General features: G+C 44.2%; 2 protein-coding genes across 2 annotated transcripts in view; one reads left to right on the top strand and one right to left on the bottom strand.

Moving 5' to 3' along the window:
- LOC141164804 (uncharacterized) overlaps positions 1-23995 on the top strand; it is a 366676-nt gene that overhangs the window by 251251 nt on the left and 91430 nt on the right. The gene's annotated exons all lie outside the window — the stretch shown is intronic.
- Positions 9367-14637, bottom strand: LOC141164276 (E3 ubiquitin/ISG15 ligase TRIM25-like). The gene is made up of 2 exons (XM_073649413.1): positions 13263-14637; positions 9367-11021 (listed from the first exon to the last, which is right to left on the bottom strand). Exons 1-2 carry the CDS (start codon positions 14599-14601, stop codon positions 10330-10332), a joined length of 2031 nt encoding a protein of 676 aa, XP_073505514.1. The 5' UTR covers positions 14602-14637; the 3' UTR covers positions 9367-10329.

Below are 23995 nucleotides of genomic sequence, written 5' to 3'. Positions count from 1 at the left end.
CCGCACGTTGGAGGATTTGAAGTGTATAAATTGTTTTATTTGTGGTTACCTGTTTTTCTTGTTGCTTGTGTATAATTATGTGTTTCTAGTTATTTATAGGAGTCCTTGGTGGATTTACCGGGAATACTTGTACATGGTTGGAGCGTAACCTAGGAATGGACTAAAGACTGTTAAGGACTCGGGGCAGGACAGACCCCTACCTGGTTACGTCTCCCTGTTTTGGTGAAATGGACACCTTGCTTTTCTTCAAAAACTGCACCCAGTTGCGGACACGCCGTGACCATTCTAATATGTTTTTTTTTTATTATTGTACCGTTTCTGTTTGTATTGGTTATGTTTTTCTAAAAATATGTTTAGTCCCGGAGTACTAAATTTCACTAGGGGGGAATGTGGCACCCCAGGGGTCTGGTTTCCACAGTAACAGCAATGTTATGTCTGAGAGCAGGTGGGAGGTCTCTTGGTCAGGAATCCTATGCATGCCACACCTCCTGCCCAGTCCTGGGAGGGGAAGGACTTCCCCTATATAAACCTGGGGCTGAGGCAGGGTTAGTGAGAAGAGTAGAGAGAAGAAGAGAAGCAGTAATAGGAAAGAAAGATCAGGAGCTCTGTGGGAGTCGTGCTAAGAGGAGGTCAGGGCTGGAAGCTGTAGAGCTCGCCCTGATTGAAGATTTCTTACCGGACCCGGAGTCCGAGGCTGTGGGGACTAACTCCTACCCAGCAGCAGAAACCGACCGGCAGGGGATTTCAGGTTCTCTGGCCCAGAAACCCGAAGGCTCGGTCACACGAGTGGGACCAGCACCGCCGTCGTGGAGCGGAAGCTACTAGAAGGCCCCGAGTCACCGGCCATACGGGTGAGCACCACACGGTACACTCAGGGACGTGGGCTACCTTTACCCGCCTCTAGCAAGGTAGCCAGAAGAGTACAATTAGTTGGAGAGGCCTACAACTCCGCCTGGCCAAGGGGGATCCCATCAGCTCAAGGACTGACCAGGCCCCGACCGCTAGCCAGTACTCCGGGAGGGTCTATCTTTGTCACCAGTAAAGACCCTGAACTACACCGAATCGTCTCTGAGTGATTCCTGCTACCCCCATCATCCACGTCGGCTGCCCTGAGGCCATACCCCTCCCGTTGGGGGTTATACCATCCACGCTGCACCATCCTTCCACCGGCCTCAGCGGTCTGCCCTGCAGCGGCAGCTCCATAGCTGCATTCAACGGGTGGCGTAGTCGTCCTACATCTACTGCTAATATACCGCCACTTAGTCTGACTCCCTGGGCACGGACCGGGTCACCGCCACGAGACTACTACCCCTATCAGATCCGGCTCCGGGTAGTCCCTGCGTGCGCAACGCTATATCACATAGGCCCAGGGCGCGTCACATGCACGTGTCCTCTTCAGCAAAATGTCCTATTCAACAAGTGCCTGACAGTCATTTCAATGGCAGTCATTCAGGGCAGGAGTCAGGCAACCCACACTGTGTACTCTCTTCTAACTATGTACTTTATTCCGACATCCATATTCCTGTGCTTTTTTCATCCACATTCACTGCCCCATCCCCCCTCCATCACCTCTCATCCATATCTGCCCCTCCCTCCTGTCCTCTCCTATGTACAGCTCCCATGCTCTTTTTAATTTCCAGAAAAATATCATGCTATCTTATCCAAAGATATTGCAAAAGAAACCATGTCACAAATCCAAAAACTATTTGCTCTTTCTCTTTTTACTGCTACTACTCATTTCAGGGGATATCTCTCCTAACCCCGGTCCACCCTGCGCCAACCTCAACACCTCCCCCACCTCACATCGAAACTCTGCTAACCTTATTAACATCAGCTGTACTCCTTCATCTCCCTCCTTCAATTGTGCACTGTGGAATCCACGGTCTGTATGCATCAAGCTTTATTTCAAGCACAACTACTTTCTGACCAGCTCTCTCAATCTGCTGGCCCTCACTGAAACCTGGACTCAGAATTCTGACACTGTCTCCCATGCCACTATTTCTCATGGCGGCTTGCATTTTTCCCATTCCCCGAGACCTGCGAACAGACTTGGTGGTGGAGTCGGCTTACTCCTGTCCCCACAATGCACCTTCTAGGTCATCACCCTAGTTCCATCACTCTCATTCCTTTCTTTTCAGGTCCACACCATCAAGCTCTTCCATCCCCTCCCTCAGAGTAGCGGTCGTATACCGTCCCCCAAGCTCACCCACCCAGTTCCTTGACCATTTTTCTGCCTGACTACCACACTTCATGTCCTCAGATTTACCAACCCTTATCCTTGGAGACTTCAACATCCCCATGAACAGCTCCACCTCCCCATCAGCATCCCAGCTTCTATCTTTAACCACTTTTCTTGGCCTCTCACAGCTTTCAACATCTGAGACACACAAAGACGGAAACACCCTTGATCTGGTCTTTGTCCAGCTTTGTTCAATCCCCTACCTAGATAACTCCCCTCTTCCCCTCTCTGATGATAACATTCTGTCCTTCAAGCTTACAAATCCTCTCCCACCCCAGCTCACTCCTACCTATCACACATTCAGAAATCTACAAGCCATTAACCCTCATACACTTACAGACTCCCTACACTCATCACTGTCCCCAATCTCCTCTTTTTCCTGTCCTGATCTGGCTGTAAATCACTACAATGACCCTCTCAGAAGCACGCTGGACCAAGTAGCGCCCCTCACCCTCAGAACCTCTAAACACAGAGTAAAACAGCCCTGGCTCACACCGCAAACCAGATTTCTCCAGCGATGCTCTAGAAGTCACGAACGCCTATGGAGGAAAACTCGCACACTAGAAAACTTTATCCACTATAAATTTCTGTTAAAAACCTGTAACTCTGCCCTTCACCTCGCCAAACAGACATAATTCACCACCCTGATCTCCTCACTATCCAAAAAACCCCAAAAACTCTTTGACACCTTTCACTCCCTCCTCAGTCCTAAAGTGCAGACCCCTATCATGGACATTTGTGCTGAGGACTTGGCCTCCTACTTCACAGAGAAAATAGAGAACATCAGTCAGGAAATCAGCTCCCAACCACCAAGTGCCGTGGCTCCCATCCCTCCCCTCATCTCCTCTGAATCACTCTCCACATTTGACCCAGTCACAGAAGAAGAAGTCTCCAGGCTCCTCTCTTCTTCTCATCTCACTACATGCACCACTGACCTCATTCCCTCACATCTACTCCAGTCTCTCTCTTCCGTCGTTATTACTCACCTAACTAAAATCTTCAACCTCTCCCTCTCTTTTTGTATCTTCCCCTCCTCCTTGAAACACTCCTTCATTACTCCATTATTATAAAAGCCCTCTTTTGACCCTTCCTGCACAAACAACTACAGATGAGTCTCCAATCTCTCCTTCATCTCTAAACTCTTGGAGCGCCTGGTCTACTCCCGCCTTACCCGTTACCTCTCCATTCACTCTCTTCTAGACCCATCACAGTCCGGCTTTCGCCTCTTACATTCTACAGTAACTGCACTCATCAAAGTAACCAATGACCTTGTGACAGCAAAACGTAATGATGTCTACTCTCTATGCTCCACTCAATCGTCGTAAAGGACACTGCTCTCTCCTAGTTCTCCTCCTACCTAGCTGACCACTCTTTCAGTGTATCGTTCGCTGGCTCCACTTCTTCCCCCCTTCCTCTCACTATTGGGGTTCGTCAGGGTTCAGTCCTTGGCACTCTTCTCTTCTCTCTCTACACGGCCCCAATTAGACAGACCATCAGCAAATTTGGCTTTCAGTACCATCTTTATGCTGATGACACACAACTATAGACGTCATGCCCTGACCTTACCCCCACTGTACAACAGAACACAAATGACTGTCTGGCCACACTCTCCAACATCATGTCCGCTCTCTAACTGAAACTCAACCTTTCCAAAACTGAACTTCTTCTGCTCCCGCCGTCTACTCACCTCCCTAAATCTGACATCTCTCTCTCCGTGTGTGGCACCACAATAACGCTGAGCCAGCAGGTGTTCTGTCTGGGTGTTGTGTTTGACACCAATCTTTCCTTCACCTTCCATATACAATATCTTGCCCGCTCTTGTCGCTTGCACCTGAAGAACATTTCTAGAATCCGCCCCTTTCTCACCTTGGAAACAACAAAAGCCCTCAATGTTGCCTTCATCCACTCCCTCCTTGACTACTGTAACTCTCTATTGATTGGCCTCCCCCTCACTCGACTTTCCCCTCTCCAGTCCATCCTTAATGCTGCAGCCAGGGTCATCTATCTGGTTAATCGTTACTCGGACGCTTCCGCTCTGTGCCAGTCATTGCACTGGCTGCCCATATATTATAGGATCCAATTTAAACTGCTTGCTCTCACCCACAAAGCTCTCCACAGTGCAGCACCCCCCTACATCTCCTCCCTCATTTCTGTTTATCAGCCTACCCGTTCTCTATGCTCCGCAAGCGACTTTCGACTAACATCCGCACTAATCCATACCTCCCACTCCCGGCTCCATGACTTCTCCTGAACTGCACCTATTTTTTTGGATAGCTCTACCCCAAGAAATTAGGATGAACTACAACTTGCACAGTTTTAGGCATTCCCTAAAAACACACCTGTTTAGGGTGACCTATCTCGTTCCCTAATCGAAGTCCTTTTATATTTTTATAGCCCATTCATTATTTCTCCAAACATAAGTCTCCACCAAACTCCACTGCACTCAAAAGCACTACAAATACTGGCTGGTGATGAGCTCATGCAGCCTTTATTTATCCCTCATCCCCTCAAGATGGCGGGACCATCATTGTAAATAAGCCTCTGTACTTTGTGTCACCCCCACCTCATTGTACATTGTAAGCTCTTACGAGCAGGATCGTCATTATTTTTGCTTTAATTATTGAATTATCTTTAACTATGTTACTTTTGAATGTTGTATATGAACCTTTGAATTGTAAAGCGCTGCGGAATATGTTGGCGCTAAATAAATAAAGATTATTATTATGGTATCCAGCCATCGGGTTGCTGGTCTTCCTCTTCACCTTGTTCCTTCTATTCTTCCGACCATGATTGCTTTCTTCATTTGATGTGTCAAAAATAGGCAAGTTGTAGACAGTGTTACTAAGAACCCTATTTTATTTAAATGCACTTGCTTTTTATTTATTTACTGCAGAGTTTATGTTCATTTTGCTCCTTGTAGGTTTTTCTGATTCATGGCTATTGTGAAACATGCATTTATGTGCTGCGTGTATACCAACTTAAACCAAGCTCAAATTTTGTGTTTTGTCTTTGTATTTTTTGCATTCTGTGCAATCCTGGGTGTGGCATCCCTTCCTAGAGCTGGATAATACATTTAAAGCTTCCCTAGGCTGGTGTTCACAGTTTGGGACTCAGTCCTTTGTCTGCCCTTATTCACACATTGAGGTCAACTTTGACACATGGTAAGGTTTTTAATATTAGACAGTGTAGGACTATCCCGAATGGGTTCACCTTGTCGCGGTGGGATGGCTTATATATTATTTTTGATCAAAAACAGTGTTACTAAGAACCCTATTTTATTTAAATACACTTGCTTTTTATTTATTTACAGCAGGATTTTTGTTCATTTTGCTTCTTGTAGGTTTTTCTGATTAATGGCCATTGTGAAACATGCATGTACAGTATATCAACTTATACTAAGCTCAAATTTTGTGTTTTTCTAAAATAGGCAAGTTGTAGCTTGGTGATCCTTGCTTCGAGTGACATGTCTGGCGTGATTTGTTCCAAAATGGATTTGTTTGTTCCTCTTGCTATTCGTGGTATTGATAATATCCATCTCCAGCACCACATTTTGAGTGCACATATGAATATTTCCATCTGCAGAAAGCAAGCAAGGATTTAAAAAAAGGTTAAGACTAAATAGACAAGAAAGAAGTAAGATCTGATTCCCAATGTGACACCTCCACTCTTCATTCACACGACTGATCATCAGAACGCTCAGACTCCATCTTTTCTCATCAGAGGTTTCTATTGCCCATAAATCAAAATAATTAAAATTCCAGAGCTCTGATTAAATCTTCCTCATTGTATGATTTGTGTTCGTGAAATTTTCTTATAGAATTGAATTAGAAAATATTTTAAACGTTTCAAAACATTTTCTTTAACCTTTTGGCAGCATGTACAGGTAAATGTGCCATCAACAGCAAGTGCTAAGCTAAAGTATAATATAATTCCTAAAAAGCTTTAAAAATTTGTGACCTACGCAATAAAACGTCAGAATAAAAATAATGTTTCAACTATGCCAGATAGATAGAAACAACAGCTAAAAATTTCAAAGGCAGAATTTCAGCTTTTTCTAGTCTTTTCCAGCTACTGTATTTTCTGTATACTAAAATGATGCTATAGTAATCTATAATTCTCACTTCCCTCACAAACAATCTTGCCCTCCAAATGTCAATTAAACAGAAAAAGTAATCTCTTTTGGAATGTGGTGATTAAAATAAAAATATATATTTTTAACTACTTTTCTGTGTAACTCTTTCACATAGCTGGCTGTTCTGTTGCATGTGACATAGATGGCAGCACATTGACACTCATGGTGGCATTCTCTGCTCCACCTCTCTCTGTTCTTCATCTCATGATTAGAGATGGCGACAAGAACAGGTAGAGGAAGGCTGTAAATGGCAAATCAGACTGTGAAGAGGAGATATCCAGCCATGTTTTCAGGGAACAGGTACTCTGTATGAAAATATAAATAGTTAGAAAATACAAGGGGCGAGAGTGAATTATTCAGATCATTCAGACTGTAGGTATTTTGCTACAGTATAGTATAATGCTTTCATGTGGCCTATGACGTGGATGACAGCACTTTGTTCTCTGCTCTTCCTCTACCTCCTCTCAGTGTTAGCGATAGCAGCAGGTGTGGAGAGGAGATTGTACATTGCAAAAAAGGCACACGGGGAGAGAGTAACTTACACAGTCTGTGTTTAAGTGAGCAGAGAGAGAAAAGAACACAAAAAACTTCCAGTAGAGGAAAGCAATCACTTTTTAGCATGAGAGGCGGTCATAATAAGTAAAAACCGATCCATCTTTGGATGTAGAAGGAGCAGTCACCCCAGGAATGAAGCTGTGCTGATACATGAGAGCTGATATTGACTGCAGCATCCTGGACACACAGACCTCACATCCAGCCTGTATTACTGAGAGAAAAGTCTAAACCTAGAAGTAAATTGTAAATTACATATCAGGAGGTCTGAGAATGAATGAAGGAATGAGGATTGTAGCTGGAAACTAACACATGGAAATATTATTTGTTCCACGTAAAAGGTGGCCATAGCCTTTAACAGGGATTGTTTAATTTTTTAAATTAATAAAATTGAAAAAAACAATCATCTTTACAAATGAAGTTTTATTAAAAATCCTCTCCTTTATCAAGCACAGAGGGATTTTTAAATTTAGCTTTCAGCTTATTGCCTAAGTTACTGGCCACCTGTACAGCTCAGTTTCCCAGGCATAAAACACTGTTTTTAACTACTTGCAAGATTGTAACACCCCTTTATGCCACCTCTGTGGGTAAGGTGTTTGGTAGTTCTCACCTTAGTATTTAGCAGTGCATCCACTCGAATCTTGCTAGGAACTCTAGGGGAATGGAGGAGAGTCTTCCTCTTCTGCCAGATGTCCACTCGGGAAACCCCTGTCCATGCCCCGTACACACTCACAAAAGATGAGATTAAAACAACCCAACAGGTTTATTGTACAGGGTTTAAATGTTGAAGAAGGCAGACGGTATAACAAGGAACAGCAAAGTAATTATACCACACAAACATATGTGACACTCTTAAAGGTACAGGATGTGCTTTACAGCAGGCCTGGAAGCTGTGATAGCGAGGGGCAATCTCTAGGGGCAAAAACAGTATAACTATATGGATATCTTTTCTACTTATGCTACTGAACATACAGTTATATGAAAAAGTTTGGGCACCCCTATTAATCTTAAGCTTAATGTTTTTTAAAAATTGGTGTTTTTGCAACAGCTATTTCAGTTTGATATATGTAATAACTGTTGAACACAGTAATGTTTCTGCCTTGAAATGAGGTTTATTGTACTAACAGAAAATGTGCAATCTGCATTCAAACAAAATTTGACAGGTGCATAAGTATGGGCACCCTTATCATTTTCTTGTTTTAAATACTCCTACCTACTTTTTACTGACGTACTAAAGCACTTTTTTTGGTTTTGCAACCTCATTGAGCTTTGAACTTCATAGCCAGGTGTATGCAATCATGAGAAAAGCTACTTAAAGTGGCCACTTGCAAGTTGTTCTCCTGTTTGAATCTCCTCTGAAGTGTGGCATCATGGGCTCCTCAAAACAACTGTCAAATATTCTGAAAACAAAGATTATTCAACATAGTTGTTCAGGGGAAGGATACAAAAAGCTATCTCAGAGATTTAACCTGTCAGTTTCCACTGTGAGGAACATAGTAAGGAAATGGAAGAACACAGGGACAGTTCTTGTTAAGGCCAGAAGTGGCAGGCCAAGAAAAACATCAGAAAGGCAGAGAAGAAGAATGGTGAGATCAGTCAAGGACAATCCTCAGACCACCTCCAGAGAGCTGCAGCATCAACTTGCTGCAGATGGTGTCACTGTGCATAGGTCAACTATACAACGCACTTTGCACAAGGAGAAGCTGTATGGGAGAGTGATGCGAAAGAAGCCGTTTCTGCAAGCACGCCACAAACAGAGTCGACTGAGGTATGCAAAAGCACATTTGGAGAAGCCAATTTCTTTTTGGAAGAAGGTCCTGTGGACTGATGATGGTTCCATCATGCTGTGGGGCTGTGTGGCCAATGCCGGCCTCGGGAATCTTGTTAAAGTTGAGGGACGCATGGATTCCACTCAGTATCAGCAGATTCTTGACAATAATGTTCAAGAATCAGTGATAAAGTTGAAGTTACGCAGGGGATGGATCTTTCAGCAAGACAATGATCCAAAACACCGCTCCAAGTCTACTCAGGCATTCATGCAGAGGAACCATTACAATGTTCTGGAATGGCCATCCCAGTCCCCAGACCTGAATATCATTGAACATCTGTGGGATCATTTGAAGAGGGCTGTCCATGTTCGGCGACCATCAAACTTAACTGAACTGGAATTGTTTTATAAATAGGAATGGTCAAAAATACCTTCATCCAGGATCCAGGAAATCATTAAAAGCTACATGTCACTTTTCTGGTGAGGTGCCCATACTTATGCACCTGTCAAATTTTGTTTGAATGCAGATTGCACATTTTCTGTTAGTACAATAAACCTCATTTCAAGGCAGAAACATTACTGTGTCCAACAGTTATTACATATATCAAACTGAAAGAGCTGTTACAAAAACACCAATTTTTAAAAAACATTAAGCTTAAGATTAATAGGGGTGCCCAAACTTTTTCATATAACTGTAAGTTAAGAAAAACACTTTTCTTTAAGTGACAGAAGAAACATTCCTTCTATCTAACAACACATAGCCTATAAATGGCTGCAGCAGTGAAATTAACACGGTCCAACGTTGGTGCCCAGTTGCCGCCAATGTTATTGCACGTACAGGAATCATTGCTGCACTTGAATGTCACAATCAAGGCATAATCCCTTCAGTAACAGCTCTCTCATGAACTTATTAGCTGTGGAATCACAAGTCCCAGTAGTATCCCCTCAACAACACTTCTCTTATAGATTCCTTAAATGTGGAAGCACAAGTTCCAGCAGGAGGTACTCACTCATTGATGCAGGAACTCTCTGGTCTCTAGCTTGGGGCTTCAGTGTTCAGATACCTGGGAACACATAGCGCAGGTAACTTGGCTGGTCTGCAGATGCGGTTCAGCTGCAGGATTGTCTCCTCTGCTCACACACTGAGCTGCAGGGCTGTCAGCACTCACTCTGTGCCTCTGTTCTCTGCTCTCCAGTGTTAGTCTCTCACCAGTCTGCGATGGAGGAGCACACACATGTCCTTATGCCTAGCTAGCTCTTCTCTTCTTCTCCAACTTGTTCAGCCAATCAGTCTCTTCCTCTGCTACTCCTCCTCTTCCAGGATGTAAAAAGAAGTAAAGGCTGATGGGAGTTGTAGTCCAGGGCATTTCAGCAAAAGAGGTATTAATGTCTGCTGCTGTGAATGTCTAATTATTCCCAACTCCAGCAGTCTCTATACATAATACTCCAACTGCAGGTGTTGTATGAGTATAATAAATACAAATATTACTGTTAATTAAGTCTAGTGGATTTGTACTATGATCTGCTCTTCTCGGCATTGGTACCTTGTCACTCAGATTTATCCACTCTATTTCATTTGAACTCTTGTTTATGAGGGCACTGACTGCTCTGTTAGAGATTTTCTACTGGTTGGATTATTCAGGAGCTAAGGACAAAATTCTTCACAGCTGCTCCTTCTGATATCTTTATAGAACCATCATATACACATAACACAGCATGAAGGGGCTCGGTGAAGGTGGCAGTGAAGGTGTGTAAGTGTCTGATGGGATCACAGCGCTCATAAAAGGACAGCTGCCCGGCCTCATAATCCAGATATATCCTGACTCCATCACTGGAGATATGGTGAGGCAACTGGATCTCTTCACTGTCATGTATTACTGAATATTGAGTATTATACCTCAGGCCACCATATAAACACCAGGACTTGTTATTATCTCCAATGAATGACTGACGCCCCCTCCTGTCTATACTGGGATAACACATCCCCACCCTCCACCAATATGATCTACTGATCTCCACATCCCAGTAATGTTGCCCTGAGGTAAATCCCCTCCTGCTCATCACCTGATAATACAGGAATCTCTCTGCTGTTTTTGGACGATTATGGTCTATTTCTGTCCAGGTCGCAGTTTTCAAGTCGTCTGATATAAGGAGATTATTATCAGCCGTGTTTACATCCAGTAATATGTCTGCAGGATCCTGCACATAGAAGATCACATTTATATCTCTTATTATATCAGATAATGAGTGTGATATGTGTGAGATCAGCTCCGCACCCCGATCACCTCCATCATGTCCTCCTGTGTCCTCATCACCTCTATCATGTCCTCCTGTGTCTTAGAATCATAGAATCATAGAATCATAGAATGGTAGAGTTGGAAGGGACCTCCTGGGTCATCTGGTCCAACCCCCTGCTCAAAGCAGGATTCACTAGATCATCTCAGACAGATGTCTGTCCAGCCTCTGTTTGAAGACGTCCATTGAAGGGGAACTCACCACCTCTCGTGGCAGCCTGTTCCACTCATTAATCACCCTAACTGTCAAAAAGTTTTTTCTAATATCTAATCTGTGTCTCCTCCCATTTAGTTTCATCCCATTGCTTCTAGTCTTTCCTTGTGCAAATGAGAATAAAGATGATCCTTCTACAATGTGACAGCCCTTGACATATTTGTAGACAGCTATTAAGTCTCCTCTCAGTCTTCTTTTTTGCAAGCTAAACATTCCCAAATCCTGCAACCGTTCCTCATAGGACATGGTTTGCAGACCAGTCACCATTCTGGTCGCTCTTCTCTGAACTTGCTCCAGTTTGTCTATGTCTTTTTTAAAATGTGGTGCCCAAAACTGTACACAGTATTCCAGATGAGGTCTGACCAAAGAGGAGTAAAGACCGATAATGACTTCACGTGATCTAGACTGTATGCTTCTGTTAATACATCCCAGAATTGTATTTGCCTTTTTTGCTGCTGCATCACACTGTTGACTCATGTTCAGTCTATGATCTATTAGTATACCTAAGTCTTTTTCACATGTACTGTTGCTTAGCTCTATTCCTCCCATTCTGTATATGCTTTTTTCATTTTTATTGCCCAGATGTAGTACTTTGCATTTTTCCCTGTTAAAAACCATTCTGTTGGTTGCTGCCCACTGCTCCAGTTTATTTAGGTCTTTTTGAATCCTCTCTCTCTCTTCTCTAGTATTAGCTATCCCTCCTAGCTTTGTGTCATCAGCAAATTTAATCAGTTTACCCTCAATTCCTTCATCTAAATCATTGATAAAGATGTTGAACAATACAGGTCCCAGGACGGAGCCCTGTGGTACCCCACTTGAGACATTCATCCAGCTGGATGTGAAGCCATTTACAACCACCCTTTGAGTCCGATCACTAAGCCAGTTATGAATCCACCTAACAGTTGCCTGGTCCATTGCATACTTGGTCATTTTTTCAATAAGGATGGTGTGAGATACTTTGTCAAATGCTTTGCTGAAGTCAAGATATACTATATCTACAGCATTTCCCTGATCCACCCAGTCAGTGATTCTGTCATAGAAGGAAATTAAGTTAGTCTGACATGACTTGTTAGTTACAAACCCATGCTGACTCTGGTTAATCACTTCATTCTTATCCATGTACTTACATACATGTTGTTTAATAATTTGTTCAAAGATCTTTCCTGGTATAGAAGTCAGACTCACCGGCCTATAGTTCCCTGGGTCCACCTTCTTCCCCTTTTTGAAGATAGGAACAACATTTGCTCTTCTCCAGTCTTCTGGGACTTCTCCTGTTCTCCAAGAATTTTCAAAGATTATGGAGAGTGGTTCTAAAATTTCTTCTACGATCTCCTTCAGTACTCTGGGGTGTAATTCATCTGGACCTGGAGACTTGAACTCATTTATGTTAGCTAAATATTCCCTCACAATCTTTCTGTTTACTGATAACTTGGATTCCTCTATTCCTTTAAAAGGACAGTGAAGATCAGTTGATGTTACATTTTCTTTCTGAGAGAAAACAGATGCAAAATAGGAATTAAAAAGTTCGGCCTTCTCAACATCCTCTCTTACCATTTCTCCATTTTCATCCTGTAAAAATCCTATAGCATCTTTGAATTTTCTTTTACTTTTGACATACCCCCAAAATCCTTTTTTATTGCTTTTGACATCTCTTGCAAGCCTTAATTCATTGTCAGCTTTAGCTAACCTGATACGTGCCCTGCAGGATCTGCAGACTGCATTATAATCTTCTTTAGATATGCCTCCCTCTTTCCATTTAATAAACATTTCTTTCTTTCTTTTTAGCATGTGTTTAAGTTCTGTGTTCATCCATCCTGGTTTCCTTAAATGCTTCCCATTCTTCCTACTTTTTGGGATTGTTAACGATTGTGCTTTGAGAATCTCATTTTTAAAAATTTCCCATCCTTCCTGGACATTTTTATCCTTAAGGACATCCAGCCATTGGATCCCTCCTATTCTCTTTCTGAGTCTCTTAAAATCTGCCTTTCTAAAATCTAACCTTGAAGTTTGAGTCTTCACATGTCTTCCTCCTCTAGTTATCCAAAATTCTATAATAGCATCACCTCCATCATGTCCTCCTAAGTCCTCATCACCTCCATCATGTCCCCCTCTGTCCTCATCACCTCCATCATGTCCTCCTCTGTCCTGATCACCTCCATCATGTCCCCCTGTGTCCTCATCACCTCCATCATGTCCTCCTGTGTCCTCATCACTTCCATCATATCCCTCTGTGTCCTCATCACCTCCATCATGTCCCCCTCTATCCTCATCACCTTCATCATGTCCTCCTGTGTTCTCAACCCCTCCATCATGTCCTCTTGTGTCTTCATCATGTTTCACTGTGTCCTCATGACCTCCATCATGTCCCCCTGTGTCCTCATGACATCCATCATATCTCCCTTTGTCCTCTTCATCTCTATTATGTTCCCCTGTGTCCTCATCACCTCCATCATGTCCTCCTGTGTTCTCATCACTTCCCTCATTCTCAATATCACAAAAGTCCTCTATGTCTGGTTCCTGTAAGACAGTCAGTGGATCAGTCATGTTACACAACTTCTCAATGTGCCTAATCTTCCTAGACAGCTCATCCTTTTTTATTTCCAGCTTCTGGATAACATCAGACAGTGACAGTGACACCTTCTCTTCCTTTTTGGAGATGTCACTCAGGACCTTCTTCTCCAGGTCATCCAGCCGTTTCCTGATGTCTATAAACAGGGCAGTGACTCTCTCGGCTTCTCCAACTGCTTTTTCCTGAGCTTTTCTCCTACACTCCTCCAGATTCTGGACTCTTTCCTCAGTCTCATTTCTCTTTATTGTCAGTTTCTGGAGAACATTTTTCTGTTTCTTCTTCTTCTTCTCAGAGGCCTCATCCAGCATTTCCACCTGGTGTCCCCGATGTTCTCTGGTCAAACGGCAGGACACACAGATATAAGCAGCGTCCTCAGTGCAGTAATATTCCAGGATCTTCTTATGGACAGAACATTTCCATTTCTCCAGAGAAGTGCTGGGATCAGTGAGGACGTGTTCGGGTCCTTTGCTGTGAACCCTCAGGTGATTATCACATAGAGAAGCTTCACACATCAGACATGACTTAATAGCAGGTACAGGATATTCCATACAGTAAGTGCAGCAGATCCCGGTGATCTCCTCTTGATGTGTCTGAGGAAACAGTAAATTCTCCACTATGTTGCACAGACTTATGTTCCTTTGTAGTGGAGGCCACTTCCGAAATGTTGCTCTGCATTCAGGGCAGGTATACACTCCAGACCCGCCCTCTGTATCCTGCATATTATTTATACAGACCCGGCAGAAGTTGTGTCCACATCTCAGGGTTACGGGATCTGTATACAGGGCCATACAGATGGAGCATTCCAGCTCCTTTCTTAGACCAGCAGAAGCCATCACTGACTGCAGAAGGAAGAAATGTGTGATCCAGGTTTACTAGAAAAGGCGCGGCTAAACTTGTTCTTCTGGTTTTGTTCAAAGTTCAGTGATAACGGTGATCATTATTGTGACCAGTGCTGAAGTGTGATTTCTTTAATTTTCTCTGGGAAAAAAAAACTGAGCTGCCCTTATTTCTCTATTTTGCCTTTTTGTCCTTATTACTAGGAGTTTAGGAACATCAACAGTTTACATTGTAGAAATCCTTTAAATCGAACACGTCAAGATGGAAATGATGTTTAGTCTGCAGGTAGCAGATTGTAGATCAGGAAAGCTGAGTAGGTTTGTAAGAGAATGGTCAGTCATTATATAATTAACAAAGAAAATGATGGCACTTCCACTACAAGAAATAGGTGTGAACAGGTGTTTACTAGGAGGGACTACCTCCATGATATCATTAACACCCACGTTGTGGCTAACAGCCATCTTGGACAATCTCTAGTCAACTAACTTTGATAAAAGAGCTGAGGCGCTCCACAGAATAGAGGTATAAAATTACCTCAGTGCCATTAGTAAGTATGGAAGGAGTCCAAGGAGACTAACTGGAACAATTGCAGGCAGGGGCGGGCTGGGCCGGGGGGCAGGGGGACATATGCCCCCCAGGCTGTTCACTTAGTGATAGTTCAGGGCCGCCGACAGCTTTGTGCATTAACAATACTGCACTCTGCACAGTTAATCACCGGCGGTCGCGGACCGCGCTAACCCAGTCTGCGGCCGCAGGTGACGCATTTTAACAACACTGCACCCGGCGGCCGGAACTGGGCAGTGTGCGGTACCTTTAACTCGAACGCGCTGACATAGCACGCCGCACGTGACACGCGGCGTAACGATCAGGGTCCTGAGGCGTGCTGACATAGCATGCTGCATGCTACCTCTCTCTCTAACGTTCCGGAGCGGAGCGCTGTTGTGACTGCGCCTGCCAGTGGCTGTGGCAGACAGTGTAAATATAACTGGAGCTTGGAAGGGCACTGGGAGTTGATTAGGAACCGGACCTGCAGCAAGGTTAATGCTGGGAGACGTTAATTATTATGCTACTATGAGGTGATAGGCTGTAAGTGTAAGTGCTACTATAGCCACTGTGCAGCCGTTACTAGCACTCACTAGCAATAGCAAAGAGGACAGATCTTCTCCCCACTGACCTGCTATAGGGAGACCATTGTTTGTTTCTGTCTCCTCCTGTGTCACTATACTGCAGTGCCCAGACAAGAGCTGTGTTCATACATCTCTCACTTAGATAAGTAGGATATGAGGCCAGAAAACCTTGGTCCCTCGCTCCCAGACCATATTACAGTCATAACAGGAAAACTACCGTGAATTTAGTGGAGTGAAAGTTTGCAAAAGTGTGTTTTTGTTCACTATCTCACTTCCATGTGATAAATTGTATAATTCAATGGGGTTGTCAAAACTTGATTGATAGTCTATCCATGGGTTAAGTCATCAATTTAAGATTGTTGGGGTGCGTAGCAGGCACTGCCGGGTACTGCAGATCAGCTCCTATTACAGTGCATCGGTTATGTTGTACCCGGCAGCAACTTCTAAACAGCAGCACCCGCACTTCGCAGCTCTATTCAAAGAGTTTACATCTTGCCGAAAATAATTACAGATCGGCAGCGGTACCTGACCACGAACAGTGTAATATTGATGACTTATCCCATGAATAGGTCATCACTGTGTTTTGACTAGAGAGCTCCTTTAGTTGTATAGGCAGGAGGCGCAGATGTATGTGTATGTGATGAACTGCAGTGTCAGTGCTTAGACCTCATTCAGACATCCATGTTGCACATACCTGTTCCGTCTGTGTTTTTCTGACATACAACACGTCACCATTATTTTTTTGCTAAATCCATTATAGCCTATGGGGCTGTTCACGTGTCTGGTTTTCACAGACCACGTGTCTGCACATGCCTTGGGTGATCAATGAGTGGAACAGGCGGCCATGAGAGGTGGTGAGTTCTCCTTCAATGGACGTCTTCAAACAGAGGCTGGACAGACATCTGTCTGAGATGATCTAGTGAATCCTGCTTTGAGCAGGGGGTTGGACCAGATGACCCAGGAGGTCCCCTCCAACTCTACCATTCTTTGATTCTATGATTCTATGAGACATGTCCATTATTCTTAGATATCACAGGTGAAAAGTGACAATACAAGTCTATGGGTCCATGAAAAACACATCCAGCACACCGATGGCGTCAGTGTACAATCTATGAGCTGTCCGTATTTAACATTGCAAAGGATAAGAGAAGCTGTGTCATTTATTTTTTACTGATGACACAGTGGTAAAAACGGACACACGGACTAAACACTGATGACACTGGTACCATTTTTTCACATATGTGTTTACACATAGACGTGTGAATGAGGCCTAAGAAGGTGAAGTAGACATGGAGGCCGCTCTAACCCTGAGACCCCATGAGTCTGGAGTCTAACCGTGTAGAGTACTTTCCGAAGTAGGTAATTAATGTGATTAACTGCAACACTCGCTCTTACTAAAAAAGTGTCCCTAGAAGCTTTCCAAAAAAGGGACTCTCTCAGCACAGAATGACTGTTCAAACCAAGTACAGGAGCTCACTGCATCACAGCAGGGCCATTCATTTACAGTTAGGTCCATATATATTTGGACAGAGACAACATTTTTCTAATTTTGGTTCTAGATATTACCACAATGAATTTTAAACAAAACAATTCAGATGCAGTTGAAGTTCAGACTTTCAGCTTTCATTTGAGGGTATCCACATTAAAATTGGATGAAGGGTTTAGGAGTTTCAGCTCCTTACCATGTGCCACCCTGTTTTTAAAGGGACCAAAAGTAATTGGACAATTGACTCCAAGGCTATTTCATGGACAGGTGTGGGCAATCCCTTCGTTATGTCATTCTCAATTAAGCAGATGAAAGGCCTGGAGTTGATTTGAGGTGTGGTGCTTGCATTTGGAAGGTTTTGATGTGAAGTAAACATGCGGTCAAAGGAGCTCTCCTTGCAGGTGAAACAAGCCATCCTTAAGCCACCTGCTTGTTTTCCCTCCACCCTCCTCTTCTTTGATTGACAGCTCTGGTTTCATAGAGCCAGAGAAGGGATGAGATAGATGGAAAACAGGTAGGTGGGATGGTGCACTGAACTGTTTGCAATGCCAAGGGTTCACAAAGCGCCTGTTCTTGGTTTGAACAGTCATATGAAAAAATCCAAATAGTGATTGGCACTCCATTCCTTATGGTGCATGTGGAAATGAGTGATATATAGGTGAAGAACTGGCACTCGCATATAACGTGAATCTTGATTCTGTTATTCAAAACTTGTATGAAAGTTTCAGCTCCACACAAACGTTCAACAGAATCGCCAGTCACTGTCGTTAAGGCCTGAGCTAGATGGCGACTTTTTAAAGCACTACTGATTGATTTGAACTATTTAGCTACAGCTGCAGTCCAAAACAATACATTGAGTTGTATGGAGTTGGGTGGACTGCAACTGCCTCTTAATAGTTAAAATCAATCACTAGTGCTACAGAAAAGTCAGTGTAGCCCAGGCCTTAATGTCACTTGTAAATAAACTAAGGATGGGCCGCTCCTGGGCCAGTATTGTGTTTGCCCCCAGACTAAAATTTGCCAGCCAGCCCCTGATTGCAGGGAACTGTAAGAGTAAATAAGTGGTATTATATGGTAGTAAGTAGTGTATTTGTGATATAAAAACCAGAACAATACAGTTGTCAATATGTGAAGAGTTACGTGAGTAAGCTAAAAGCACTGATGCGAGTAATTACATTAGCTAAAAGCTACATGGAGATTAATAGGAAAAACCATTAATGTTGTCATGTTGTATCATTATATGCTTTGATCTAAAATGCACATTTTGGTCCGCAGTATGATACTATCATGTATACACCCTTTGCCGCAGTATGTAGCTTTCTTTGTGTAAACTATGTATAAAAAGCCATCATACCATAGTTCAGGCCAGACCATCGTCAGTCCACCGCCAGGCCACACCACTGCCAGAAAAGGGGCCAGACCATCGCCAGGCCACACTACTGCCAGAAAAGGGGCCAGACCATCGCCAGGCCACACCACTGCCAGAAAAGGGGCCAGACCATCGCCAGGCCACACCACTGCCAGACTAGGGCCAGACCATCGCCAGGCCACACCACTGCCAGACTAGGGCCAGACCATCGCCAGTCCACCGCCAGGCCACACCACTGCCAGACTAGGGCCAGATCATCGCCAGATCACCCATTGTGATGCTACCTGTCTGGACACCTGCAAGTGTCTACAAGCTTTAGCTCACTGACTTCTGAACCTGCTTTGTGCGCTTCTCTGAATAAACTTCAGTTTCTGCTTCATGTAGAATTGTTTACAGTGTCTTCTCAGCTCTTTTAGCTCTCAGTAAGGACTTTCTTACAAGTGGTGAAGCCTCAGCCAGGAGGAGAAGTCCAGGAGTGCTGCCTCCAGAAGAATCTTAACAAGAATCTATGGATGAGAGCTAGAGACTGAGAGGGAGAAAAATGGTGTGGCGCCACATATAAATTGCTCAAAGGAAGCGAGCCGGAAAGAGAATCTCTCACGAGTGCTCCAAGTCTGCCTGATTTTTTATAAGAAAACTACAAAAAGGGAAGGACTATAAAAATCTATGTGTAACCAAGAAGAAACCTCTACGTGAGGTATCTACAAGTGTGTGAGAAAAGAAGAGTTTGATGCCCGGTAGCAGAAAAGCTTTAAAAGATGGAGGGAGAAGCCTGGTGTCACGATTCCTCCGCTCAGTGTGTTTGGGACTCAGTAATGGACAGCTCTGTCATCCTATCCTGTGCTGGGGCATGCTGAGCTGTCGGTGCTTTGACTGACAGCTCAGTTGACCTATCTGAGACTGGGAGGTGCAGAGATTTCTCCAGGTGCTCCCTGTTCTTAGTAATTTCCCTGCTATTTAAGTGAGCCCACAACAAGATCTATTACGGCATACAACCACCAGATAAGAGATTCCGACTAGATATTATAAGAACATGTCAGGAACTCCACAGGTACGACACCGGGAAGATCACGCAATATCTCACCGTGCCGTCACTATGTCAATGATTTCGTCCGGAATCGCGAGCACACGATCCAGACTACTCACTCCTTAGGTATCGGCAAGCGACCAGTGAGAGTATGGCGTCACATCTCGGGATTCCAACGCATGGAATATGTTTTTATGCCCCCATACTATCACTGTCAGCTTCACGATAGCCCGATTATTAATATTATCTGCCACCACCAGCCGAGTTTGAAATATACGCCTGTGTTTTGGTAGAGTATATGGCTTCGGGGGAGGGAACGATTACAGGACAAAAGAAACAGAACTATTACATTTTATATTTAATCCAAAAGGGAGGCAGTGTTTAGGAAAAATATATACAAGGATGCTACAAAGGAGACATTAAAATACATAAACAGTTGCATAAAATAAACAGGATTAAAGAGGAAAAACGTATGCAGTACAGTTCACAGGGACAAATCAGCATAGGTAAAGGAGGGGTTCCCCAGTTGGATTTGAACGTTATAGAATGTGACCCGTTGCTTATAGCCCTTATACCCCCCTGGCAATGAGTGCTCCTGTATTTTCCATGGGTTCTCTTATAATTAGGGGAGTTCTGCCCACATGCTCCTTGTGGTGACATCATGTGGGCTGGATTCCAGCCTGCACATTTTTATTAAAAACGCTAACTTCTGCGATAACTCATCGCTCGTTGATCGCAGAATCTTGCAAACGATGCCATTTTTTCCGTTATGATTTTACCTGCATTTATAGACCACACATCGCATAGTTGCAGTCTGCTATTCTGGTGCTTTTGCACTACAGCTCCCTGATCTAACTTAAAGCAATGAAAAACTATGTATACGTTCCTCGGCTGTCCCTTCCACTAAAAATATAGGTACCGTTATTGTCGGATGTATGAAATTTACAATATTTCATATTTTGTTTTGGAGTCGAGGTGTCTATAGATTTCTGTTTGAAGCTCGGGAAACAAGATTTCCCAGTTACACGCAAATTATGGCAATCTTGCGTTTTAATAACCCCTTGCATCTTCCAGGGACAAGAGGTTGGCATCATAAGTAGCTTGTAACACTTCTTGGCTGACAGCAGTTTGTTTAAGGCCTTACTCATGACTGTATTAATTGGAGCTTTGTGCTGAGATTTTTTATGGTGACAGCTTGGGACTGACAAAAGGGAGAAATGGTCAATATCCATGTCAGGGAAATATGGAAGAACCTTTTCCTGACATCAATATCTCCCTGACAAAACATATATCTTTATTGATTCCATATAAAAAGATGGATATTAAAAAAAAACAGGTTAAAGAAACCTCTCAGCTAGAGGATAGACAGATACAGGTGCATCTCACAAAATTAGAATATCATCAAAAAGTTAATTTATTTCAGTTCTTCAATAGTGATGAGCGAACATGCTCGCCACTGCTCAGTACTCGCCCGAGCATCTCACTGCTCGAGATGCTCGGCGCTCTGCGAGTATTTCCTGGTTGCTTGGCGGGAGCTCGGTCCCCTCCCTGCATGTTTGGCGCTCTTTACAGAGCCAATGAACATGCAGGGATTGCCTGCCACACACCGTAGCCATGTTGGTTGTGGCATTACAGTGATTGGCTGGCCGCACAGCATCATCAGGTGAATAGAAGACCGGGCGCCGCCATGCTCGTCGCAGTCACTCCGGAATCAGACAGTGTAGGGAGAGGTGCTTCTGCGTCAAGGAGAGATTTGCTTGTTTAGAGTTAGTATAGGTATTCCACATCATATATCTATAATATCCATCTGAAGTAACAGTCCTTCTGAGGACTAATCCAGTTGCATATATTCATTGGTGATAGCAGGAATTAGGCAGACGGGCAGTGTATGTGGCAGACTGCAGTGCATATAGCGAGAAGGTCCATTGAACGTCCTGTTAGTCTAGGTATTCCACAACATATATATATATATGTATATATATACACACATATATATATATATATATATATCAGAGCTAGGCAGGCAGGCAGTGTATGTGGCAGACTACAGTGTATAATACAGCACAAGAGGCTCCATTCCAGTTCTGTCTGCTGCTGCTGCTGTTACAGATATTTCTACAAATAGCCCCAGGTATCAGGGGCCAGGGATAATTATTTTTTTGATCTTAGTCCTGATTATTTGGTTAAAAAGCAATCCAGAGAACACAGTTTTTCTGCTCCATTTGCTTGTTGCCACTGCGGAATACAGCCAGGTCCTTTCCATATTACAGTGATAAAAATCCAGAAATTTGTAGTGAACGTGGAAAATATTGGCCTCCATTTAAATTTTGTTGCAGTGTGTCAGTGAAGTTATTGACACCAGGTTTCTGTGAAAAATAGTAACCTTACAGGCCAGTTACTTAAAACTGTGATTTTCCGTCACACGTATCACATATCACTGCGGTTCAAATCCAGCCATTTGTAGTGAACATGGAAAATATTGTCCTCCATTTAAAATGGGCAAGGCGCGTGGCAAGGGACGGGAAAGTGGACGTGATGGTGATGATGGTGCATGCAGAGGATGAGGCCGAGGCCATTGGGCAAGCTGAAATTGTGCCACAACAAACACCCACATCTTCTTGCTCGAACTTCCTGTCTCTATTAACAGAGGACCACAGAACACCACTATTGAACACAGAGCAGTGTGAAAAGGTTATTGGTTGGATAGCAGATAACGCTTCCAGTCACTTAGACACCACCACCACCTTGTCTTACACAGGTCAAGTCTCAGTAGCCGTGAGCCTGGACTGTATATTCCTCACTCTGATCCTCCTTCCTCCTACCATGCTGAGTGCCCAGAGACTACTGATCCCACACTTGGACATTCCAAAGAGCTGTTCACTTTTCCATTTATAGATTCGGGCCTCTCGCCCGGTCCACTTGAAGCAGGGCAAGAGGAGATCGCATGTAGCGATGCCCAAATATTTGAGCAGCTACGGTCACGCAAAGGCCACGGTGGGAAACTGTCACAAGAGGTGGATGATGATGAAACACAATAGCCAGAAAGTCAGGAGGAGGACCAGGGTGCAGAAGTGGAAGATGAGGTGGTGGACGATGAAGTCACTAACCAAACCTGGAAAGGTGACATGCAGAGCGAGGACAGCAGCACACAGGGGGAGGGAGGCAGAGCACCATCATAGACAAGAACAAGCAGTGTTGTGGCCGCAAACAGAAGGCGGGCAACCGTTCCAAGTAACATCAACACGACGGAAGTTGCCAGTACAACTGTTAGGTCTTCCCGAGTCAGGTTGTTTTTTAAAGACTCTGCCGATAACCCCAAAAAGGCCATTTGCACCACCTGCCAGGCCAGCATCAGCAGGGGTAGCAAAATTAGCAGCCTGACCACCACCAGCATGGTCAGGCACATGGCAGCAAAGCACCCGACTAAGTGGGCCGAACCCCAGGGTCTGCGGGTGACACCACTGCTTGTTACGCTGTTGTGCGTGCACACCAATCCCGTCCATAGCGCATGCCAAGATGCCTCCCGCCCTGCACCTGTCGTTGAACACTCTCAACTAGCACCATCCACAAGCACGTCCACGTCCTTGTCCCAGCGCAGCGTTCATTTGTCCCTACCCCAGTCCTTGGAACACAAGTGAGAATACGCAGCTAACGCCCCACAGGCCACACTACTAAATTCACTCATTTCGCGAATGAGTCTGGACTGTATATGGACTTCGTGAGTCTGGACTGTATATTCTTCACCCTGATCCTCCTTCCTCCCACCATGCCGAGTGCCCGGAGACAACTGATCCCACACTTGGACATTCCAAAGAGCTGTTCACTTTTCCATATATAGATTCAGGCCTCTCGCCCGGTCCACTTGAAGCGCAGCAAGAGGAGATCGCATGTAGCGATGCCCAAATATTTGAGCAGCCACGGTCACATGAAGGCGACGGTGGGAAAGTGTCACAAGAGGTGGACGATGATGAGACACAATTGCCAGAAAGTTAGGAGGAGGGCCAGAGTGCGGAAGTGGAAAACGAGGTGGTGGATGATATAGTAACTGACCCAACCTGGCAGGAGGACATGCAGAGCGAGGACAACAGCACACAGGGGGAAGGAAGCATAGCACCCCAACAGGCAGGAAGAAGCAGTGTGGAGGCCGCAGACAGAAGGCAGGCAACCGTTCCACGCAACACCAACATGAAGGAAGTTGCCAGTACAACTGTTAGGTCTTCCCGAGTCTGGTTGTTTTTAAAAGACTATGCCGATAACCCCAAAAAGGCCATTTGCACCACCTGCGAGGCCAGCATCAGCAGGGGTGGGAAAACGACCAACCTGACCACCACCAGCATGATCAGGCACATGGCAGCAAAGCACCCAACTTTGTGGGCCGAAC

This window comes from Phyllobates terribilis, unplaced genomic scaffold (assembly GCF_046119375.1).
Source record: "Phyllobates terribilis strain yellow unplaced genomic scaffold, ASM4611937v1 Scaffold_10__3_contigs__length_209671492, whole genome shotgun sequence".
NCBI lineage: Eukaryota > Metazoa > Chordata > Amphibia > Anura > Dendrobatidae > Phyllobates > Phyllobates terribilis.
Note: the sequence above shows the minus strand (reverse complement) of the source record. Positions and strands in the feature narration are given on the sequence as shown.